We start from the raw sequence: 22,221 nt of genomic DNA, 5'->3' as shown, positions 1-22,221 counted from the left end.
TCTTAACTCAATAAGTTTCTTCATTCAAATGTGGTAAGCAGTCACAATTTGGTGAGAGGGCGTTTTCGTACGCAGCACCAAAAGAATGGAACAAATTGCCCCTGGAAGTCCAAAATAGTTCAAACTATATGTTTTTTACCCATATTTTTGAACTATAATTTAAATGCATCACTTTCCATTTGTATATTGTAAATAGTTCAAACTATATGTTTTTTACCCATATTTTTGAACTATAATTTAAATGCATCACTTTCCATTTGTATATTGTAACTTGACTATGACTTTGTATCATTTTCTTTATTTGAATACACATGTATGTTTTTCATAATCATATTTACATTGTAAAGCGCCACAGTGCAGTCAGACTGAGTGAAGGTTTGGCGCTATAGAAAACGATTATTTGGGTTTCATACTGCGTAGCTTATGTTAAACACTATTGTTTTTGTTAAGATTATAACTCTTATAAAGCTTTCATGTTTTATATGAACGTTTATTATTTCTGTTAAGATTATTAAGCCCCCCCCCCCTAAAAAAAATGGGTGGTAGGTGTTGGTAGATTTGTTATTTTATATCGTACAAAATTACTATTGAAGAATATTACCTGGTTCAAGGCATCATACAGACTTTCATAAAGATTTTCTAGATTCAGTAGAATGACTGTCTGTCCAGTTTCCATGCATACTTTAATACGATTAATATTCCTACACACCTGTTTCAAATATATACAAAGATAAACTCTTGATGTGTTGATATTTTGGTTTCTCAGAATGCTTTACTTTAGTCTAACAATAAGCTGTAACTTAACTCTAGTTACAATAAAACAGGTTTCAATAAAACAAATAATGGACAAATACCACTAAACGAGAACCTCAATATTATGGTAAATGACAATATCGTCTTGTCACCAAAGTATGTCTCCATTACTTTCATTTTGAAAAACGATTTTAACAATAATGAGCTTCCATACAAATTAATGATATTTCATAAGTTACTGCAATATTCGAACACAAAGCATCTGACTCATTCAAAATTAAGTATGTACACAGACCTAAATATATACTATTCAAAAAAAGTAGGGGATATTTGATTTTGCGGGCATAATACTAAAATATGCAAATGACTACGAAAAAAGTCACTATAGAACCTAACAGAAGAAACATTTCCAGTTACATGTGACGCCCAAACGCACCAATAGCTACCGCATTGAATGCAGGTGATGCTTGGGATCATCATGGGGGTCCAACCCAAGATTTGCACGACTCTGACTTTGAATGTTACAGTCATTGTGGCATTGAATTCCAGGGTGGAAACATCAGTTTAATTGTTTTAGTGACCAGAAAATAAATTTTGATATGCGTCGGCTTACCCAAAATGAAAGGTTACGTGCCCTTGGCATGCTACAGATCGGCACAACACAGGCGGTTGTGGCGCGGACGATGAATGTTTCTCAGTCTGTCATAAGCAGGCTATGGTCCAGATACCGTGATACACAATCTGTACAGGACAGACCACGCTCAGGTCGACCAAGGGCGACAACTCAAGCCCAGGATCGATTTATCCGTACCTTGGCCTTGAGAAATCGTGCCATCACAGCAAATCAGATCAGCGCTCGTCTTCAAACAGACACTGGTGTGAGAGTGAGTGGCCAGACGATTCGGAATCGACAGCATAGGGGTCACCTTTGCGCCCGACGTCCTCGCGTGATCCCTTGTTTGAGAGATCATCACATTCAGGCAAGACGTCGTTGGTGTAGGGATCGTCAACACTGGGATAATCGACGCTGGAGCAATGTGATGTTTTCAGATGAGACAAGGTTCACTGTTGATTTTTTGGACAGACGTAGGAGGGTGTGGCGTCGTCGAAACGAGCGCTTCCAAGACGTTAACGTCATCAGACATGATCGATTTGGGGGTGGTTCTGTTATGGTGTGGGGAGGCATCACTGTTGCTGGAAGAACGGCTTTACATGTTGTTGCAGGGCGTGTTACAGGCCAGTACTACCGGGACAACATCTTGGCAGTCCATGTTGTGCCGTTCGCACGACGTCATGGCCGCCGTTTCATCTTCCAGGATGACAACGCAAGATGTCACAGGGCCAGGATCGTTACAGGTTACCTCCAACAACAGAACATCACCACATTACCTTGGCCAGCACTGAGTCCCGACCTCTCCCCCATCGAGCATGTCTGGGACATGCTTGGACAGAGGTTACGTCAACGTCAACAACGTCCTGCCAATGTCCAAGAACTTGCTGCTGCGTTGCAACAGGAATGGGACAATCTGGACCAAAATGACCTTAGACGTCTCATTAGGAGTATGCCACGTCGGATCACTGCTTGTTTGGCAAACAGAGGAGGATTTACCCGTTACTGACTTGGTTGTGATGCTGTGGTAACTTTGCTGTTTGACCCCGGGTATCATTTTACCCTTATAATGGTCAGTCTGTGCCTTACTTAGTCTAACGATCATTTGGAATAAATCGATGAATGTGAACTTCATTTCATTTTGTCATTTGTTTCTTCGTCAGTTTCATTAGGTGACTTTAATAACACTTAAAAATCAAATATCCCCTACTTTTTTTGAATAGTATAGTATATAGTAATATGGGGTCTTTAAATTCGGGTTCTTGGAATATCTACCTATTAAGAGTACGAAGGTGCGCAATAGATCGTGAGAGGCACACCGATTACCTATAATGGGTAAGTGCACATGGTGGGAATGTCCTTCAAAGTAGCGAGAACTACCTAAAATGAAGTCACAACGCCAGGACATGGAGCTGAGTCGGCCGTTACGACGACACGTGAGCCCTTGTAAGGAGTTCTGCATGGCCACAACCCTCAGTGGTTACCAAATCGCCATATATACGCGAAACGCTGCAAGACTGTCTGGAAGGAGCAGGACTTTCGGCCTGAGGGGTCATCAAAATCCCCTTGATGAACAATGGCCATCAGAGAATACGTCTGACACTGGACTAGAATCTGAGATTATGGAAAATCCTCTATTTGAATGAAAGCATGATTTGGTTATAAGATAAAGCAGTAATTATAGGCTACAAATTAATGCGGCACGGTGAGTGTGCAACGAAAGTAAACCGACTTCATCCTATTCGATGTATAGATCTACAAACAGCAATGTTATAAAACTAGTAACTAAAAATTATATCCTACCTTAGTGTATTCCTGATCTCGTGGAAAACTAGATCCAAAGATTGTTTGTACTTTATGGTTCTGTAATATTTGTTCTTGTAAAATCCCCAAAGCTTCATAATTTTCAGTAAGAAGTAGTAAATAACGACTGTCACTGTAAAATATATACTATTCAGAATATCAATGTGATTGAGTTTTTAATAAATCAATTCAATAAATAGGTAAATTATATTAGCATACCCTTATTAAAAAACATAATATAAGTTACGAAATATTTACCTTTGATTTCCAAAAAGTCCAGCTTTAATCAGATCGAAAGGTGTACAACTTGGATCTCCTTCATGACGCTGGAATTTTTAAAAAAAATTCAAATTAGGTCAAGCAAGAAGCAATGCATTCAATATGGTCCATGGGTAAAATATTCCCTAAGCAATGGATCGAGGAAATGCACCTCTAGCCATTGGTGTACATGGAACCAAAAGATTGGTTTTTTGACCTAGTTTGTCTATTCTTATCGCCTAATTAAATATCGCCCCTCTTCCATTGTTTGCAAGAAGCAATGCATTCAATATGGTCCATGGGTAAAATATTCCCTAAGCAATGGATCGAGGAAATGCACCTCTAGCCATTGGTGTACATGGAACCAAAAGATTGGTTTTTTGACCTAGTTTGTCTATTCTTATCGCCTAATTAAATATCGCCCCTCTTCCATTGTTTGAAGTCTTAGTTGGAGTCTATTATGTTTGCTGAAACAACGGATATCATAACCGACCGACATTATCATGACAGTCTGTCTCTTTGTTCTGGGGTCTTCCTGATAAATAGTGTTCCGTTGCTGCGTGGTCCAACATATGATAAACAAATCCTAGATCAGTGTTTTACGTTTTAGACGCATTGGATAGCATCGTTAGTCACACAATTGGATTTTCTGTATTTTTGTACTGTCAGCTAGTAAATTGCTGATGGTGAATTTCTCACATTGTGGCGTGATGCAAATGAGATTAAATAATTTAACGTTAACATTAATCTCGATTGATTTGTTATGCTGTAGTGGATTAGTTGTTAAGCCAACTGTTAACCAGTCATAAATAGGGACAGGAATCAGTCTGTCCAGCAGTATTTGAGTGTGGTCAGGTCTAATAGCAAGAAATTATGGAAGACCAAACAGCTCTTTATTCAGTGTTCTTAATTCTTATTTCTTAATTCATAGTCCTTAATTCTTATTTCTTCATCTGTTGTCGTATTTCGACATTTGTACACTAAATTTTTACATTTGTATCTTAAAATCCATATTTGTTTCATAAATCAGACATTTGTCATATCAGATTTGTAAATTGTAATTTTTTTTTAATTTAATTGTATTTTGAAAATCAAAAAATTACATTTACATTTCATCGGAAACATACAACGAAAAACAAGTTTTCAAGTACAAATCTCTAAATATAACGCTTGCAAAGTATTTATATTTAAAGTGGTGTAAATATGAATGTCCCAGAATATAAATTACATTTTTGAAAAGGCAAACGAACCCTCTTTTCAGTGCTTTTCGTTGTATGTTTGTGATGAAATTTAAATGTAGTTTTTTGATTTCCTAAAATAAATTTTATCTTTATATAATCGTATATTGAAATACAGTTAAATTAAATGAAATGAAACGAAACGAAGTGGGGTTAAACGTCCTACGGACCTGCTCCTAAATTAAATTAAACAAATATACAATTTACAAATCTGACATGACAAGTTTCTGATTTATAAAACATATATGAATTTTAAGATATAAATGTACATGTCGAAATACGCCAACAAATAAAGAAAGACGAATTACAGACTATGAATTAAGAGGTAAGAAAGAACATTAAGAGCTGTATGGTCTTAAATATGAAACAAGTAAAATAGTGAACTAGGAACAAGAAGAAGAGCAGCACTAGTTCTTTAAAAAAAAACAGACTCACTCTTTCATCTAATCTGACATTTTCAATATGACGACCAAATATTTCCACGGCATCAATTGAGTCTAGTCCTCCAAAGTTTCGGCGTATACAATGCTCTAACTGATGCCAACAGGGAGTTTCAGTATTGTTTTCAGCAAACGAATAAACCATCTTTACCAGACTACAACATGAAAATGAGGACACACTTTGGTAACAGTAACATACACACATATTAAACAAGCCAATGTCCCCCGCCGAAATCCCCAAATAAATAGATGACACAATTTAATTTATCGCACATTTATTTTTTTCGAAAGTATCAATCAATCAAACTGATTATCAAATTACTTATCTCTGTTTACCCTAAGCAGAAAATGCTCATCTTCACACCCCATCATGGGATTGACCTAATAAACACCTACACCAAGTTTGGACATTATAGCTCAATTAGAAAGATAATCATTGTCTCCCAAAAAGTGTGACAGACGGACGGACGGACAGACGAACCCATTTTAATAGTCCCATACTTTCTTCAATAGGCGGGAGACAATAAGTTAATATAAAATTAATAAAACTGGCCTTTAACGTTCTACTTTTCTGCACCTTTGTGTTGACTGTGTCTACCTGCCCCATACATGCGACCATACAGGATTGTGTATAGATGCAATTGCCCATTAAAGAAATGAAATGGGGTTTAACGTCCAGCTGCCCTGCTCCAACTGGGCCTCTATACGGCCAACTCTTATATCATTTACGTGCACTTCAATGTGTAATCGCCAAAGTATTTAATTTCAGTTTACCTCGTCATATTTTTAAGACGATGGCTCGCTTGTCTGGAGGTTTCGATTGCACTCCCGGTGTTGGCCGCGAATATCTCCGGAATTTTCCGCAGCGATTTCCCCTTGGCAATGTTGCAGGACGGATAACCTGTCAAGGACAGCCATCTATTCGTTCGGATGGGACTAAACACTAAACACCGACACGCCATTCGCGCGCGCGAGAGAGAGGGGAGAGAGAGAGAGAGAGAGAGAGAGAGAGAGAGAGAGAGAGAGAGAATGAATATATGGCAGTCTTTGTGACTCAGTGGTAAAAGGCGCTGGATTTGACAAAAGAAGCTGTGACAGGATGTAGATAAGTAGGTGACACAAATTATTAATGTTTATGAGAGAGAGAGAGAGAGAGAGAGAGAGAGCTTAACGTCTACTCGACACAGACTATGTCATTTCGGGACAAACTTATGGTTAAATTTTATTTCAATAATGCGCTTGCGCGTAGGGGCCTTTAGCCTAGGACTCGGAAGTAAACCACGAGGTTCAACAGGCGACTCTACTCCTTGGCACATACAACCAGGGAATCGAAAGCACGCCAGTTGACTCAATGACAGACATTATGATACAGCGCTCACGCGCTAACCATTCGGCCATCCAACCCCCGAGACAGTGCTATAGACGTCATACAGTGTGCTATGAGACGTCATGCCGTGTGCTATGAGACGTCATGCAGTGTGCTATCAGAGGAAATTGTCTGTGATGTTCCCACCTACTCGTCATTGAATTACATGCATCCCAGTGAATATACGTGTGGATCTCCAATAGTGAGTATGCGCGTTTGTCTTGTCCACTGAGAAGGAGATCCTGGACGACAACCAAAATCGGCACAACAAACATTCTGTTAATTTGTTATATCATAGTTATACTATTATTTTAAGTATGATATGTCACCATTTAAAAAGCTTTACTGAATCTGAAGATTCAATTATAATTAGAAAAAATGTTCACCTGTAAAAGTCTCTCAGACCAAAAAATTCCCTTTCTTGTCTAGCTTCTTCAAATACTTTTAAATAAGATGTAGTTAGGCTCTTCAGTACAGGTTTTATTAAGTTGTGTACTTTTGATGAATTCTGACAAATACCCCTGCAACAAAAAACAAGAAAAGTGTTTTTTGACAACATTTCTTAGTAATAGCCCTAGGCATCAGTATGATGTTGACGATGAGTGTGTCCCTTTAGCTGTGTAACGTTAGCCGAACATTGGGTCATGTGCGAGGCCTATCACATATCGAACTGGCGTTAACTTCGACTTATCACGATACCAGCTCGAATTAGGACATGGCGTCATGACGAAATATGTACTAGAATCCCTTAAATACTGTTCATGGCGGATGGAAGAAACACGTCTGTTTGTTCTTAAAAGGCGACTGACATTGTACTTTTTTATTTTCGTCAGTGTGCATGGTCGATTTTGTTTTTAGTTTTTCTTATTGCATATCATCTATCTTCAATAGTATTGAATTCGTTATTTTCGTATTCGATATTTTTTTATCTGCTGTCTGAACCGTCGTAAATTTTAAACGGATTTTTTCGATTATGAACAAACTACTTAACTCTGATTATATACTTACCTGTGTGTTTGCGCAATTAAACATCTCAGCAAATAAAACCGTTCTCTTTAGAAAAATTCGACGTGTTTACTTATATAATCGAATAAATCCGTTTAAACAATAGGACGCTTCAGATAGTTATTACGTTTTAATGTTATTGCATGCCATTACACAACCTTTCTTATTTGAAATTATAATTGATCTCTTAATCTATCAATTTATTTATTTATACAATTTAATGAATCCAAAAAACTTATAAAATCATATTATTTGAACCATAAATAGATGAGGATAAAGTATGTGGACAGGGAACTGCTCCTGACCTGGGAACATAACGGCCAGATAAAAGAACACTTTGTGAGTATAAAAAACGTTTATTTTTGAAAGCAGCTCAAGTTGGTGTATGGAAGGAACACAAGTTTCTTTAATTTTGAAGTGATTTGTTGATTTCCACACTTGTTTCAAAACAAGTGTGTTTTTACAGTTTAGGGTTTGAGTTACCATTGGTTGTTACAAAACAAAAAGATTCAGTTTAAAATCAAACCATAAGATATTGTTCAATTTCGAGCATGTTTCCATGTGGCCACAATTTACTTACTCTGCAGTATCTATTAACTCTTTAGTTTCTGGTACTTCTCTCTGGACCGAAATACCTCGATTCATTTTAGCCGGATCTAAAGCCCAATTTGATATTCCAACAAACGAAACCTGTAAATGAAAACAATGTAATGCTAAAACTACCACACTTAAAGCACCGCGTTAAAAAGTGGTATGCGGAAAAGAATGGTTTTTTTTCTATATAACAATTAACAGCGTTTTTACAGTAATTGAGCCTAAATTACAACACGCCATGTCACAAATACTTAACTTTAAAACTAAACAAGATTTATTTTCATTGTATCGTTGTATAAAGAACATCTCCCGGGATATCACTGAAGAAATCTAATAAATAATATGTACCTTTTTATGTGGTTCACGGGCTTCATTTGCTTCACAGCCATCTTCAAGTAGGGGATGTAATGTCTTAAATATACAACAAACATTACATTTGTATAACACGATTAAATTTACAAAATTGTACACCCACCAGCATCTTTGAGTGTGTCGTGTATGTTTAAAAAAAGTCAATTAAATCTCATGTTTCATTACTAATTAATGTGTTTCATTACTAATTAATGTGTTTCATTACTAATTAATTACTATTTCATAACCTTACTAAGAATTGTGTTTCCTATGGCCTACTTACTAATTATTGTATTTCTTTGCATTACTAATAGTTGTGTTTCAATAGGCCTACCTACTTATTTTTGTGTTTCATTACGTTACTCACAATTTGTGTTTCAATATGCCTACTTACTAATTATTTCTTTTCATTACATTACTAATAAGTGTATTTCATCCGGCTTCCTTACTAATTTTTGTGTTCCATTAGACATACTTAGACATACATAAAACATCGGTGTTTATGTATCAAGTTTAATTCCATACCTTTAATGGCATTCGTGAAGAATCTTCAGCCAAACCGATTTCGTCTAAAACAACAGTGGCAACAAAAGTATCCAAATTTTTCTCTTTCTGAATTTTAGCACTCTGCTTGAATGTGCTAACTATACCCTCGGCTGTAGATAACGGACTGCATTGAAATGATAGCATGTGGGTCTGAAGGATAAAATAATAGAGATTAGTTTTAACTGAACAAATTATATTGAGATTTATTGAAAAATAATTAAGAGACAAACAGCGACTGTTAAATCAATACAGACCGAGATGGGCCTCTAATGAAAAATGTAAGCGGTATAAAATGAACAATAACATTCCGATAAATTATAAACAGGTGGTGTTTATTGATATTTTAGCTTATTAGTTTTAAGGATTTTGACGGTCCGTTTTGGGTTTTAAGAGTTTATCCGCGATAAGATGGGGGTTCGGAAGTTTTTGATCAAATTTATGCTATGACACTCCCTGGGGTCCAGACGTGACATGCTGGAATGGTTCCGATCTGGTGTCGATATACAGGGCTGCTCTGCAAATGGTCATATAAAGGTTAAAATTTTATCACCATTTTTAAGCACAGATTGCATCTACGGTGCAATTCTAAAATTCTGGTTTTGAACCTGTCTGATGAAGCTTGTGGTCGACTTCCACTCTAGCATTAATTTGTGGACTTGTATTGGAGTACCATATTCACATTGTCCTTATTGTGTGTGCAAAACCAGACACACGGTGACTTTTTCTTTCCTAGCCGCAAGTAGAATTGCTTCGGGTTGTTTTGTAGTGCAAATCACATAGTGTCAATCAGAGTTAAGGGCCTGTCACACTTGACGTTTAAGACAACTTATTCTGACGTATGAAATAATAGTTCCAATACGCTGGGATACGCTGAAGCTGAATTTAAAAATCAAAAGGACGCTCTTTTTGGACGCTTATATAACGTACTTCTAACGCGCTGAACGAATATATAACCTATGTTTAACGCATCAGTAACTTACTTATTCATAACTTATCCCCAACGTAAACATAACTTATACTAGTATATGACAGCGTGTGCCCTACGTAGGTTAATTATTTCATACGTCGGAATAAGTAGTCTAAAACGTTGTAGTGTGACAGGCTGGCGAATACGCTATCGCCAGCCACCTGTAAACTATAAACACGTTCAGTGCGTTCTACACACGTTTCAAACACGCTCGGTAAGTTCTAAAGAAGACAGAAGTACGTTGCCTATAGGTTAGAAATAGGTTAGTATTTGTGTATTGTCTCTGTAAGATTTCATTTTCAAACATATCACCAAATACGGCTACAAAATGCTCTCAGAAGCTGTGTCAATTATTCATGTTACATAGTGGCAGATGTTATAAACGCTTCGTGCCATCTTGACACGTGAAAGTGATTTTAATATCAACATATCAACCTGTCCGCTATCGACACCCTTGGAGGTCTTGGAAGCATTCCTTATGTCATAATGTAACCTTAACTTGTTGTTGGGATGTTTTATTTAACTGTCTTTGGCTGATAAGCAAACTCTACTGAATGTTAAACCTGATATGATAATTAGCCATAAGATCCTTTGTCTTGAAGGGTTTATAAACCCAGAAGGGAAGCGACGTCGGCAGCCAGGTCAAGGCAAGGACGCAGAGAGCGGAGGCCATGGACGCCTTGGCACGAGCCGAGACGGAACGACTGAGAGCGTCTGGGAGTTGGCACAATGTGCCAAGCTAGGACATGGCCCTCTCAATAAAAGTTAGTTATGGGGCCTTTAACATTATAAGATATTTGTACGTGATATGTAAGAAGCAGAATAAAATTATTATAAGATGTTAAACCAGTGTTGTCATCAGCAACCTGAATTAAAGACCCAATACTGTCACATATTAGTTGGTACCGTGACCAGGATAGTGTTTGAAGTCCTAAACACTAGCGTGGGGGGGGGGGGGTATGTATTAATATTATGTAAATATACATTATTTAGGGAGAGGGGTTTTACATAGGCTAACCCTGTTCCCATCCAGTCATACTGTTTAAAAACAATTGTTTGGGAAATTCTGAAAGTGGATAAATTTTATAGGTTTAATTTTACTCTACCTGTTTGAAATGTTTGAAGAAATCCGATCGTGATGATTTCCCTTGCATCACATCAGCTACAATAGCTTTAGCCAATGATTTGGAACTGCCTGGTTTGCCAACCAAAAATAAAGGTATTCTAAGCTCTATACATACAACCATTAGAAACACGTTTTCTTTTAATGCTTGATTTTTAGCAATGTTTATGTCCAGTTCTACATCTTCAAGAAACATTTCTTGACACCTAGTAATAAATAAACGTAGATAAATTGTCAATGATTTTCACAAGCCAATAATCACTGCTTGTATACGAAATAATTTATACATAAATTCTGAGCTGTTGAAACGAGAAGTGATATCAGACGTTCTGCAAACAGTAAACATACCTTTCTATGACTGTTTTAAATTGTTTCGATCCTCCAGGAACAGAGCATGGTGCTGTGAAGTGTTTAATAATATTTTCATCAAATTCTTCTCTGCATCTTAAACCAGCTCGGTAACACACAGCTAGAGCCAATATGAGTGACAGACTTGCATCATTTATCTGACAAAATAATATCTAAGACTGTACATTCGAATAATAAAGGGCATAACTTATTCACTTATCGAGATTCAAAGTCCCGAGAAATAAATTTGCTTAATATCACGTCCTCTCGCGTACCCAATGATCCACAACAAATTAGAAAACAAAATATTTTAAAACCAAATCCGTCATCGTGTTCACAAACTTTTCAACAAACTGGGGAGTGAGGGGAGGGGTAAATATGGGACTGGAGATCGCAGAATGCTGCTTCTAAAGAAGAGGGTGGCCTGTTCTCATGACTTCAATTACCGGAACGTCGTGGAACGTTGAATATCGACAGAGCTCAAATTTGAACACAGTCTATTACGTTCCCAAGTTTCTAGGGTTTGTACATATTTTACATTCGGCTTAAACGGATGAGGCTATAATCCAAGAATTTGCAGACCGATGCCAACCAAAAATTCATCGGAACCCGGCAAATAATTGTGACCTCTCGAGGGCTGAAAAACCTATTTCACATGTTGTGTTATAGGCCGGGGCCTTAGGTTTCATCTAATCGGACAAAACTGGTCGAGCGAGGTTCATCAACTTTTGTATATGTATACACTGTGCATCCCAAAAACTGCACAATGTTTGGAATCGTTCAGATAAAAACTGAAAGCTCATCTGTTTGAATACTATCACGTGTGAACTATAAAACTGGGAGCTATTCATTTGAAATGAAATGAAATGGGTTTGACGTCCTACTGTTCTGCTCCGAACCACACCGGAAAATCTTGATGAACTTTCTCGTCCAATGCAAGAATCAAACACCAGACCTACAGACTAGCGAGCGAGTGTCTTACCCACTAAGCCACCGTGGCTCCTCCATGAGCATACTGTTTGGGTGGAATGCGCGCTATAATAATATTCATTACTATGAAACCACTCAATGATCCTATCGAATAAACAAGTTTTCAGAAACAATTTGACGAGGCAGTAATAGAATTAAAATAACAATTAAACATTAAACATTGCAACTTACATCACTGGATTCATAATCTTCATCATCTGTATGGTTTAGTTCGAAATCATCATCTCCATCTTTCCCTACCTATAATTACGATAAATGTCAGAAAAGAGACGAAAATAATTTGAATCAACAAAAAAGAGCCAACCTCTGTATCTTGCCTTAACTATAAATAACAAAATATCAGAAAATGGACAAAAGTAATTCGTGTCAACGAAAAGCGGCAATAGCTAGAATTTTAGTAACTATTTCATCATTTTAGTTTTAGATTATTCATATTAAACATCAGAGAATAGAATAAATCTGTTAAAAAATATAAATTCTACCGCGTTCATAATGTTTTAGCATAAGAGCTAACTCCGAAAAATAGGTTGCAAAACGAGGAATATCGAGATGATTCGTCTACATATATATATATATATATATATATATATATATATATATATATATATATATTCATATATATTCATCGCAGTCATATATATTATAGGGGCTTAACTCTGAAACCAAAGGTTGTGCAGTACTAAATGTCAATAATTGTAGCCTCTGTAGGTTATCGGAAAAAGGGGCCTAACCAAAATAAAGATATATTTCTAATGATATGTATTCCATTTAATGTATGTATATATGTACACAAAAATATTAAAATATTTAGCACAGCCGTTAAGCATTATTTTGTTTCACGGGAAACGATACAAAGATGAAAGGTATGTGTGTGTGTATATGTATGTGAGTGTGTGTGGGTGTGCGTGGGTGTGCGCGCGCATGTATGTGTGTATCTGTCTGTCTGTGTGTCTGTATGTATGGGTGCGTGTGTATATATGTATACATTCAACTTTTAAACTATGCATGTCCTGTTAGATTATTCTTTTAGAATTAAAATAAATTGTATTTTGCATATTTTCTGAATAAATATATCTTGAAGAAAACAAAGCGTGAGCATTGCATCACACGTTCTATCAGTGAGTCAAGTGGTGTGGTTTCGATTCTCCGTTTGTATGTTTGTAAAACGCCTGGTCAACTTGTTATAATTATATCTACATTTCTATAGCACTACTTCCACAACAGTTTTCAGAAGCGCTCTACAATATGATACATACACAGATATGATAAAATACAAATAATAGAAATAAAACAAAAATCAAATCTGATAAATGTGAAAATATAAAATAAATTTGATCTGAAATATGTATAACAAAAGACAACACCAGGAGCTAGTTAAAAGCTTTCTTAAACAGAAAAGTGTTCAATTTACTCTTAAAAACGGGTAAGGGCACACTGCTTTGAATAATATAAGGAAGTTATTCCATAGTTAAGGTGAAGCACTGAAAAGAGGTAACAATCTTCAGAAGATCTTAATTGACGACTAGGTTTATATAAGTATATAAGATCTGATAAATAGGAAGGGGTCAAATTATTTAAACACCTATAGGTTAAAAGTAAAATCATATATTCTATTCGAAAAACAATTGGTAACCAATGCAACTCATAAAGTACAGGTGTCATATGATCTCGATAAGATGATCCTGAATTAAGACGGGTTGCAAAATTCTGTAGTTTTTGTAACTTACCAAGATGTTTAGCTGGAGTGCCGTATAAAAGTAATTTAGAATTATGAATTCGAGAAGTAACAAGGGAGTTAATTAAGGTTTTCATTGCATCTATTGAAATATATTTTTTAATTTTACTGATGTTACGGAGTTTAAAATAATTAGTTTTACAAATACTGCTAATGTGCAATTCAATAGACATCTGACAATCAAAAATTACGCCAATATCTCTAGCTGATTCAGTAGAAGTTATGTAATGATGATCAACTGCACATCACTTACTTTTTTTTTTAAATTGCATTAGATCCAATAATTGAATACTCGGTTTTATCATCATTAAGTTTAAAAAAGTTGTTGGGGCCATCCACATTTTAATATCTGATATACAGTTTTGAATATTGAGTGTAGAATAATCGCAATAACTTTGAGACGGTTTAAAAGCGATATACCGTTGTGTGTCGTCAGCATATAAATGGAAAGATAATCAATATTTTGTAATAATATTTCCAGGTTAAAGTGAATGAGGTCAAGGACGGTGACTTAAGGGACCCAGAGGAGGTCCGAGGAGCAGAAGACACACCATTCACATCAACACTTTGTGGCCTTGCTTAGGTATATGATTCTAAAAGCTTGAGTGCGTTTCCTGAAATTCCAAATGTTCATTCCAATCTGTGACGCAGTATATTATCATGATCCACAGTTTCAAGTGCCGCAGACAGATCTAGAAGTACCAATAGATCATAGTGAACACGAACCAGAGCTGTTCAGTGATATGGAAACTACGAAAGGCAGGATGGTTTGAAGGCACTTTTTTCAGGAATGATGTTGGAATAGGATCAAGAACACACGATTTTAAAGCAGCTCGGACTATAGATTATAATTTTTGATAATTCGGATTCGGAAACACAAGAAAAATTACGGAGTGTTGATGGTAGGGAAGGATCTCTACCGCTGCTTTTGAAAAGCTCGTCTCTAATCTTGGCAATTTTCTGTGAGAAATACATGTATAGTGAGAAACGTTCAGGCAGTTGCTCCGCAGTCCCATCGTTAGGGAGTTTCATAACAGATTTTGTAATCTGGCACAGTTTCTTTCGCTTATTTTGACCATTATCAATTTCATATGAGTAAAATGCCTTTTTAGCTTCATAAATGGGATTATCCAGTGTAATTTTCTAAGTTATATAGATTTTTTTAATGTGCTATAAGTTTTGTTTTACGTCATTCATTTTCAGCTTTTATCAAGAGTTTTTTTTGCATTAACAAAAAGAGAGAGAAAACTTTGTCATATCAAGTTCCTTTACGAAAACATCTTTGTGTAGACTCTTCAATTTTCTAAAAGTTATAGATTTTGTTGCACATTCAGGTTTCGGGATAGATAATTGAAATGGCAAGCGCGCGTACATCGATAAAAATCGGCAACTGATGGTATCCTCTCAGTTGTCGATAACTGTTGGTCTCCAGCTGCACTTACAAAGTGCTTAGGTTTAAATCGGACAAAATGTATACACTGTGCATCCCAAACTTCACAATGTTTGGAAACTTACAAATAAAAATTAAAATCTCAACTATTTGAATACTATAAAAAGGAAGAACTAAACAAACCTTTGTATTATTATATACACAGGGTGTAACGGTGATACACTTAAACATTTTTTGAAATCGTATAAAAATTGTGATCTCTAGAGGGCCCACAAGGTAAAACATGATTTTTCGTACAATCAGGGGACATAATCAAGGAAGTTACGGTCTGATCTGCGCAAATATCGAAAGGAACCAAGATTTTTGGATTATAAACTTTTACAGTTTTTAGATTTTAACGAAATTCCAACTCAACCATCAATCATTAGGGTGTAACGGTGATATATTCAAACGTTTTTTTAAATCGGATAAAAAAAACGTGATTTTTATTTACAATCAAGGACCGTTATTCAGGAAGTTTTGATCCGATATGCGGAAATATCGAAGGGAACCAAGTTATTTGGGTTATAAACATGTATTTCAAGTTTCATTAAAATTGTGGCCTCTAGAGGGTTCACAACCTTGATATACCATATATTTACACTATGCAGTAGGAAGGGTGGCCATTTGTCCGGCAGTTTTGGTCCAATTTTCACGAAATTCAAACTCTACCATCAAAAAAAGTGTTTTTTTTCGTAGAATCAGGGGGCATAATCCATCAAGTTATTCAAGTTTCGACAAAATCGGATAAAAATTGTGACCTGTACAGTGTTCACAATCGGACAGGGGCGACGACAATATACGTCCACACAAAAACAATTAAACATTAAACATCGCAACTTACATCACTGGATTCATCATCTTCATCATCTGTATGGTTTAGTTCGACATCATCATCTCCGCCTTCCCCTACCTATAATTACATTAAATGTCGGAAAAGAGACGGAAATAATTTGGATCAACAAAAAAGGGCCAACTTTAACTATAAATAACAAAATATCCGAAAATGGATAAAAGTAATACGTGTCAACGAAGAGCGGAAATAGCTAGAATTTAAATAAGTTTTAGGTGCATGTCAATGTGTTCACGGGACCTCCCTTGTATACGTTTCAATGCATTTCCAAAAATCCGAGTTAAGTGTGAAAAATTTAGCCTTGTACCACTGTTTATAAAAGCCGATAATGGTGGTGGGCACAAAATGAAGATAAATAATATTCATATCTATGGTGGTAGCTTTAACTTTTTAACAGGTTCGACACAGGTATGAGATAATACTAATCATTTTACCATCTTATCCCCATCTTCATCCTCAGCTTCACCATTTTTAAGTTTAATTCTAATATTACGAAGTAAATCACCCTGAGTAAGAACCCAACTCATAACTATTATTACTCGCTCCACATCTCGTAAACTGACAAAACTACACTCATTCTGAAAAATATAACACACGTTAAATATATATATATATATATATATATATATATATATATATATATATATATATTATATATATATATTGAACCAAATCTACATATACATAATGAACATGGTTTTAAATCAGTTTCGTGAGTGGTACTCGTTTCAGTGATTATGATATAATCGTTTTCTTAGATATTTGTAAAATCGCCGATAAATCAATATCACTGTGTTAAACCCGATTAGAAAATGCTCCCAACAAAATTTGAAACAATAATGTAAAAAAGAGTATAGCCTAAGTCGCGTGCACGTGGTTTTGGGCAATAGGGAAGGGTGGGGAAGGCTACCAATTATCGATAAGGAATGATTACTCCAATACCTCAAGCCAGATATGGACAAGATCTATTTAAAACTGTAGACTTATCATATTCACAAGAATCTTTAGAAAAAGGAGGCATAACACCGGAGATACAGTGCATTCTCTCATGATGCCAATGCTTTACGCCGAATTTTACGAAGATTTGTTAAAAACTATTGCCCCTATCGCGTTTACAAGGGGGTGGGGCGTCTAAAGAACTATATCGACAGAATCCACCCTTGCATGGCGTCAATGCTTCCCACCAAATTTGAAAGAAATCAGTTAAAAGCTTTAGTCTCTCTGGCGTTCACAATGTTTACGGGAATGGCGGAAAACTTTGCAACGAACGCTTATAATCAATAGGGTTCATCCTCTTCTGACACCAAACCTTCCTACCAAGTTTTACGACAAACTCCGGGTCTGTCCTTTAATGACCACAAAGCTTCTTACCAAATTTTGAAAAGATTCTCGCGTTTTCAAGCCATTCTGTTAAACATTGTAGCTTACATTTCGCAAAGATGGGATAACCCTAGAACGAAAAGTCGTGGAAAGCTGGTAATCGGTATAATGCATCCACCAATGACCCCAATGCTTACGACCAAATTTGAACAACAATTTCTGCACTTAGACTGGAGACAGCAATTGGGGAAAAGCTATCAACATAGAATATACAAACTATGACAGTGTGTCTTATGCTTTACTGTATCCCCAGTCGCGTTCACGGGGTTTTCGGAAAAGGGGTGTAACTCGGAATGGAAAGTCGTAGAAAAGTGAGTATCAATAGGGCACATGCGCTCATGACCTCAATACTTCCCACTAAATTTGAATACAATCTATTAAGAAATATAGCCCCTATAGCATTGAAAATGTATTCGGAAAAGGAGGCATAACTGTGATAGAAAAAGGTGGATTAACTGTGGTGGGAAATGTCGCATAACTTTGACTATCGATAGGGTTCCTCATTGCATGATCAGAATGCGGCTGACATATCCAGCAGCATTTGCAAAATGCATTTACGATTATCCAGACACATGGTAATGTCGTGGTGGACGCTTAATAAATATTTCTCTGTGGTATTCCACAATAAGGTTGAATTCAGATACATGGATGGTCGTTATATGATTAGATATCACCGCTCCAGAAAATAAAGGTTAGACACTGTTGCCATTTTTGTCTAACGAATCTAAGCTTGGTCTATTGATCAATGGGAAAAGGAAAGCGCCTTAAACTCACAGTTATAATTGTCAGTTATAATGGTTAGGGTTGTAGCATGGCACAACTTTAAGACAGGAGTGGGTATGGGATCGAGCCTATGTCATTTAGTAGCAGACGTTTTGTTTATGCTTTTTGCAATTTCAGTCCCATTAACTGGTGGAGAGTCCAATACAACAAAAATAATGCTGTTAAAGGTGAAGGCGATATGGGTATATTGTCCATTCTAGTATCATCAAGTCTTAAATGAAATGCAAGGTAAGATACAAAGTGGCATGGGCTAAAGTAGTTTTTAACTGTTGATATTTTGCTTTTATTGTTTTACAGTTTTATTTGTTTTATATAAATCTAAAATTAATGTAATATTACCGTTTGCTTTCTCATAAATTCTTGACAGGCAATTAATACTTTACTAAGTGAGTTTTCTAATTTATATATATTAGGCAGTTTGTGCTCCTCTATCTGGAAGTAATAATTGCAAAAAATATTTAAAACAAGATAGCATAAATAATGTCAGATAAATTCTTGTTCGATTGTTTTCAAATTAAAATTCTTGTTCGATTGTTTTCAAATTAAAATTAAGAAAACAGATATTTTTCAATATCACGGATCAAGTAAAACTGAATCGTCCCAGCCTCATCCCCAAAATAAATAGATGACATATATCTTTTTGTAAAGCATTGAACAATAGCTAAATAAGCAAAAGACGTGTGAATCTCATGTGATCCTGGTGGATTCACTATAATTGATTATAAATAGTACTGAGAGAGGATTTATAGTTAATATATATATATATATATATATATATATATATATATATATATATATATATATATATATATATATATATATAATGAATTGCTTGACCGTGCATGAGATTTATTACTTTATTTGTATAATTTCAGGGTTTAATAAAACCAGAACCCTTATGTAATTATTTTGTCAGCAATTTGCTTCATTTTATTATTTTTACATGATCTCATAATGTTAATATTGGATTTTGAAAAATAATCGAAATTTGAAATGTTTAAATTTAACTTACTGCCCGCTTAGCCATTTGCTGAATGTATAGTTCTTCAATTTGTACATTTAGTTGACCAAAATCCCACACAAGTGGTAACATACTGGACGGTAAAGGTTGTACTCTGTAGACTAATCTTCTCATGGGTACACGTCCTTTATAAATTATAACAAGTGACAATAACCAAATAACATAAACTGACGTTACCCGATAAAATGGAACTCTCAATGTGGTACACAAGGCTGCTATAGTCTTACAGTGAGTGCGGGGAGGACCGCACTAAACCCAAATCCCCCCCCCCCCCCCGGACAAGACACACGGAGACAAACGACACACAATTATACCAAATCAAGTTAATGGATATGAGGGGACTGACCAAAAGAGTGCACTGTGTTGTACAATCCCGGGCATATGTCACAAACGTTGTGATTGGCTACACACATGTATGTGTTACATGAAATACCAACTGTTATAACTATTTTTGGCAGAGAGAGACTAACGTCCAATCGACACAAACTAGGTCATTTCAGGACTAAATGGTTCAATTTTATTTCAATAATTCGCTTGCGCGTAGGGGGCCCTACTCCTAATTGTCAAGTACAACCGGTTTATTCACGCTAGTTGACTCAATGACATACCTTATGATACAACGCGTACGCGCTAACCATTTGGCCACTCAACTCCCCAATATTTAGAAGTGTAGGCATATTATTCAAATGTATCATTACATAAATCAACTCTTAGCAATGGCTTTAAAAGGTCACTAAGAATTGTTTAAACTTTAGGGATTTACTTGTTTCTTCCTTACCTAACTTGTCAGGTGTTGCATCAGCATCTACATGATATCCAAGACCAGCGTTTTCTAACCTTTTTATCATTTCATTAGTATGCCTGAAATTAAAATTGATTGAAAACAAACACAATATTTATACTACGATATATTAACCTGTTGCAGTTCTTGTAAACAACTGCAACTGTAATACACACAAGGATGAGATATAGGCATGGACTGGATAAACATGGGCTCTGATCTGGTGGTCGGGTGCGATTGTGTGCAATGAGAAATGCCGGCAGTGAGTGTTTGGTTGCAAACATGGAACTGCCATGTCAGGGGGCTAATGTCGACTACGATGATAAGTAATACCGCCGACGCCAAACTACGATCATGTGATCAGTATTTACCTTTCTTAGAAAACCAATGCAATTCACTCGTATCAACTAGTATACGTTCGTGAGTCATACGTGTCGGGTAGTAAAGCAATGGTACTCTACATAGCGTCACAGATTGTGTGAGATCACACATACTCCTCGCAGAGTTTTCTTTAATTAGACCTAATCCCACTTAACACTGCTGTAATGGAAACAAATTTCTGTTCCAAATTATGACTGGTCATTGGACCGAGTAACAGCCAATAGGTAACTACGTAGCAATATCATTACACTTTAAACAGAGCTCCAAATATGTTTACATAACGTTACATCATGACTCACGATTTTATTACGCCCAATTACCAGTGCATAGCAGAATATTGCAGAGAAACTAACTGCGTGACAAACGAGGCTATCAAAACGAATACAATGTAAACAATCTGGTTGGCGACAACAATACTTTCGCTGTTTTTAATACCTTATATTACTGTTCAAAGTTTTAGAGAAGTCACCAGGTTTAAACGAAGGGCTGTCATGTTGCTGTACGTGAGATAGATTTGATTGAACGGGAAGAATAGATACTCTCTTTCAAAAGCTCATGTATCAGAAGCCAATCCACCAATGGCCAGAGAGGGATTTCTCGGGCCATTGCTTCAGGAATATGTAGATCGCAGTGCATCTCTACAGAGTGTGGTGTTTGTATTGTCCAAGGCTAATCCCGATCACACAATTTGTAAGCACTATCTGATACGATGATCACGATTAATAATAATGACTTTTCTACGACCAACACGACTGACATCACCGAATTGAGGATATGATATGACTTGATAGGTTCACCACAATTATAACAATTTCAATCGTAGCGCGAATTATGATAGTGGGAACCTAGCCTTACAATTAGATGTATCATGCACAGCAAAATGTAACAATACCAATATTATTAACGGTCATATAGTCATTTTGAAGACTGATAATATATATTTACTTCCTGTAAGGATTACAAGCCGCTACTATCTTTAGATTTCCATTCACATTCAACATTTCTCCATTCATCGTACCATCACACATGATTTCTTTTATTAATCCTATGGCTTCAGTAGTATTGGCCTCATCAAAGAATAAAACAGTGTAGAAATCTTGGCCATATTCTTCAGAATTTTCTTTAGCAAGTGCAGCTGCTTCTGTGACTTTCTCAGTGATATTTTGAGATGTAGTTCCACCATGTATCTAATATAAATAAATGGTTATTTAAATAACTGTGTTTCCGGGCAAACAAAATAATCAAATAGTGAGAGATGGGGTTAAACGTCCACTCGAAAAATACCAAATAATTTCGAGACTAACATACAAGCGGAGGAAAGCGGAGAACCCGGAGAGAATCCAAGAGGCTAGAAAGGCGACCCTATGTCTTGTCACGTGCAATCTGGGAATCCAAATCACGCCGCTTTACAGTTCAATGGAACAATTTAAAATTAACGTCAAGATTTGTCAAGATTTGTTGAAAAG

At 36.1% G+C, this 22,221-nt stretch overlaps 1 protein-coding gene and 2 long non-coding RNA genes across 3 annotated transcripts in view; all 3 read right to left on the bottom strand.

Moving 5' to 3' along the window:
• The window catches only part of LOC126809966 (E3 ubiquitin-protein ligase RNF213), a 70,269-nt gene extending 59,077 nt beyond the window's left edge, over nucleotides 1–11,192 (bottom strand). The window contains exons 1-9 of the mRNA XM_050534844.2: nucleotides 11,038–11,192; nucleotides 8,944–9,114; nucleotides 8,416–8,478; nucleotides 8,054–8,163; nucleotides 6,855–6,989; nucleotides 5,098–5,257; nucleotides 3,425–3,492; nucleotides 3,167–3,299; nucleotides 602–709 (exon numbers count right to left, since the gene is read on the bottom strand). Of these exons, the coding sequence (XP_050390801.2) occupies nucleotides 602–709; nucleotides 3,167–3,299; nucleotides 3,425–3,492; nucleotides 5,098–5,257; nucleotides 6,855–6,989; nucleotides 8,054–8,163; nucleotides 8,416–8,478; nucleotides 8,944–9,114; nucleotides 11,038–11,178 (1,089 nt within the window). The 5' untranslated portion in view covers nucleotides 11,179–11,192. The remainder of the gene's footprint in view (nucleotides 1–601; nucleotides 710–3,166; nucleotides 3,300–3,424; nucleotides 3,493–5,097; nucleotides 5,258–6,854; nucleotides 6,990–8,053; nucleotides 8,164–8,415; nucleotides 8,479–8,943; nucleotides 9,115–11,037) is intronic.
• A 228-nt stretch (nucleotides 11,193–11,420) lies between these two features.
• Nucleotides 11,421–16,452, bottom strand: LOC130010734 (uncharacterized). Its single transcript, XR_008786021.1, has 3 exons — nucleotides 16,401–16,452; nucleotides 12,564–12,632; nucleotides 11,421–11,560 (listed from the first exon to the last, which is right to left on the bottom strand). It is a non-coding gene; the product is annotated as an uncharacterized LOC130010734 (long non-coding RNA).
• A 2,484-nt stretch (nucleotides 16,453–18,936) lies between these two features.
• Nucleotides 18,937–21,938, bottom strand: LOC126809988 (uncharacterized). The gene is made up of 4 exons (XR_007675020.2): nucleotides 21,701–21,938; nucleotides 20,372–20,454; nucleotides 19,585–19,718; nucleotides 18,937–19,004 (listed from the first exon to the last, which is right to left on the bottom strand). It is a non-coding gene; the product is annotated as an uncharacterized LOC126809988 (long non-coding RNA).
• Between the last annotated feature and the right edge of the window lie 283 nt (nucleotides 21,939–22,221).

Source organism: Patella vulgata, chromosome 2 (assembly GCF_932274485.2).
Source record: "Patella vulgata chromosome 2, xgPatVulg1.2, whole genome shotgun sequence".
Taxonomy (NCBI): domain Eukaryota; kingdom Metazoa; phylum Mollusca; class Gastropoda; family Patellidae; genus Patella; species Patella vulgata.
This window is presented reverse-complemented; position numbering and strand designations above follow the sequence as displayed.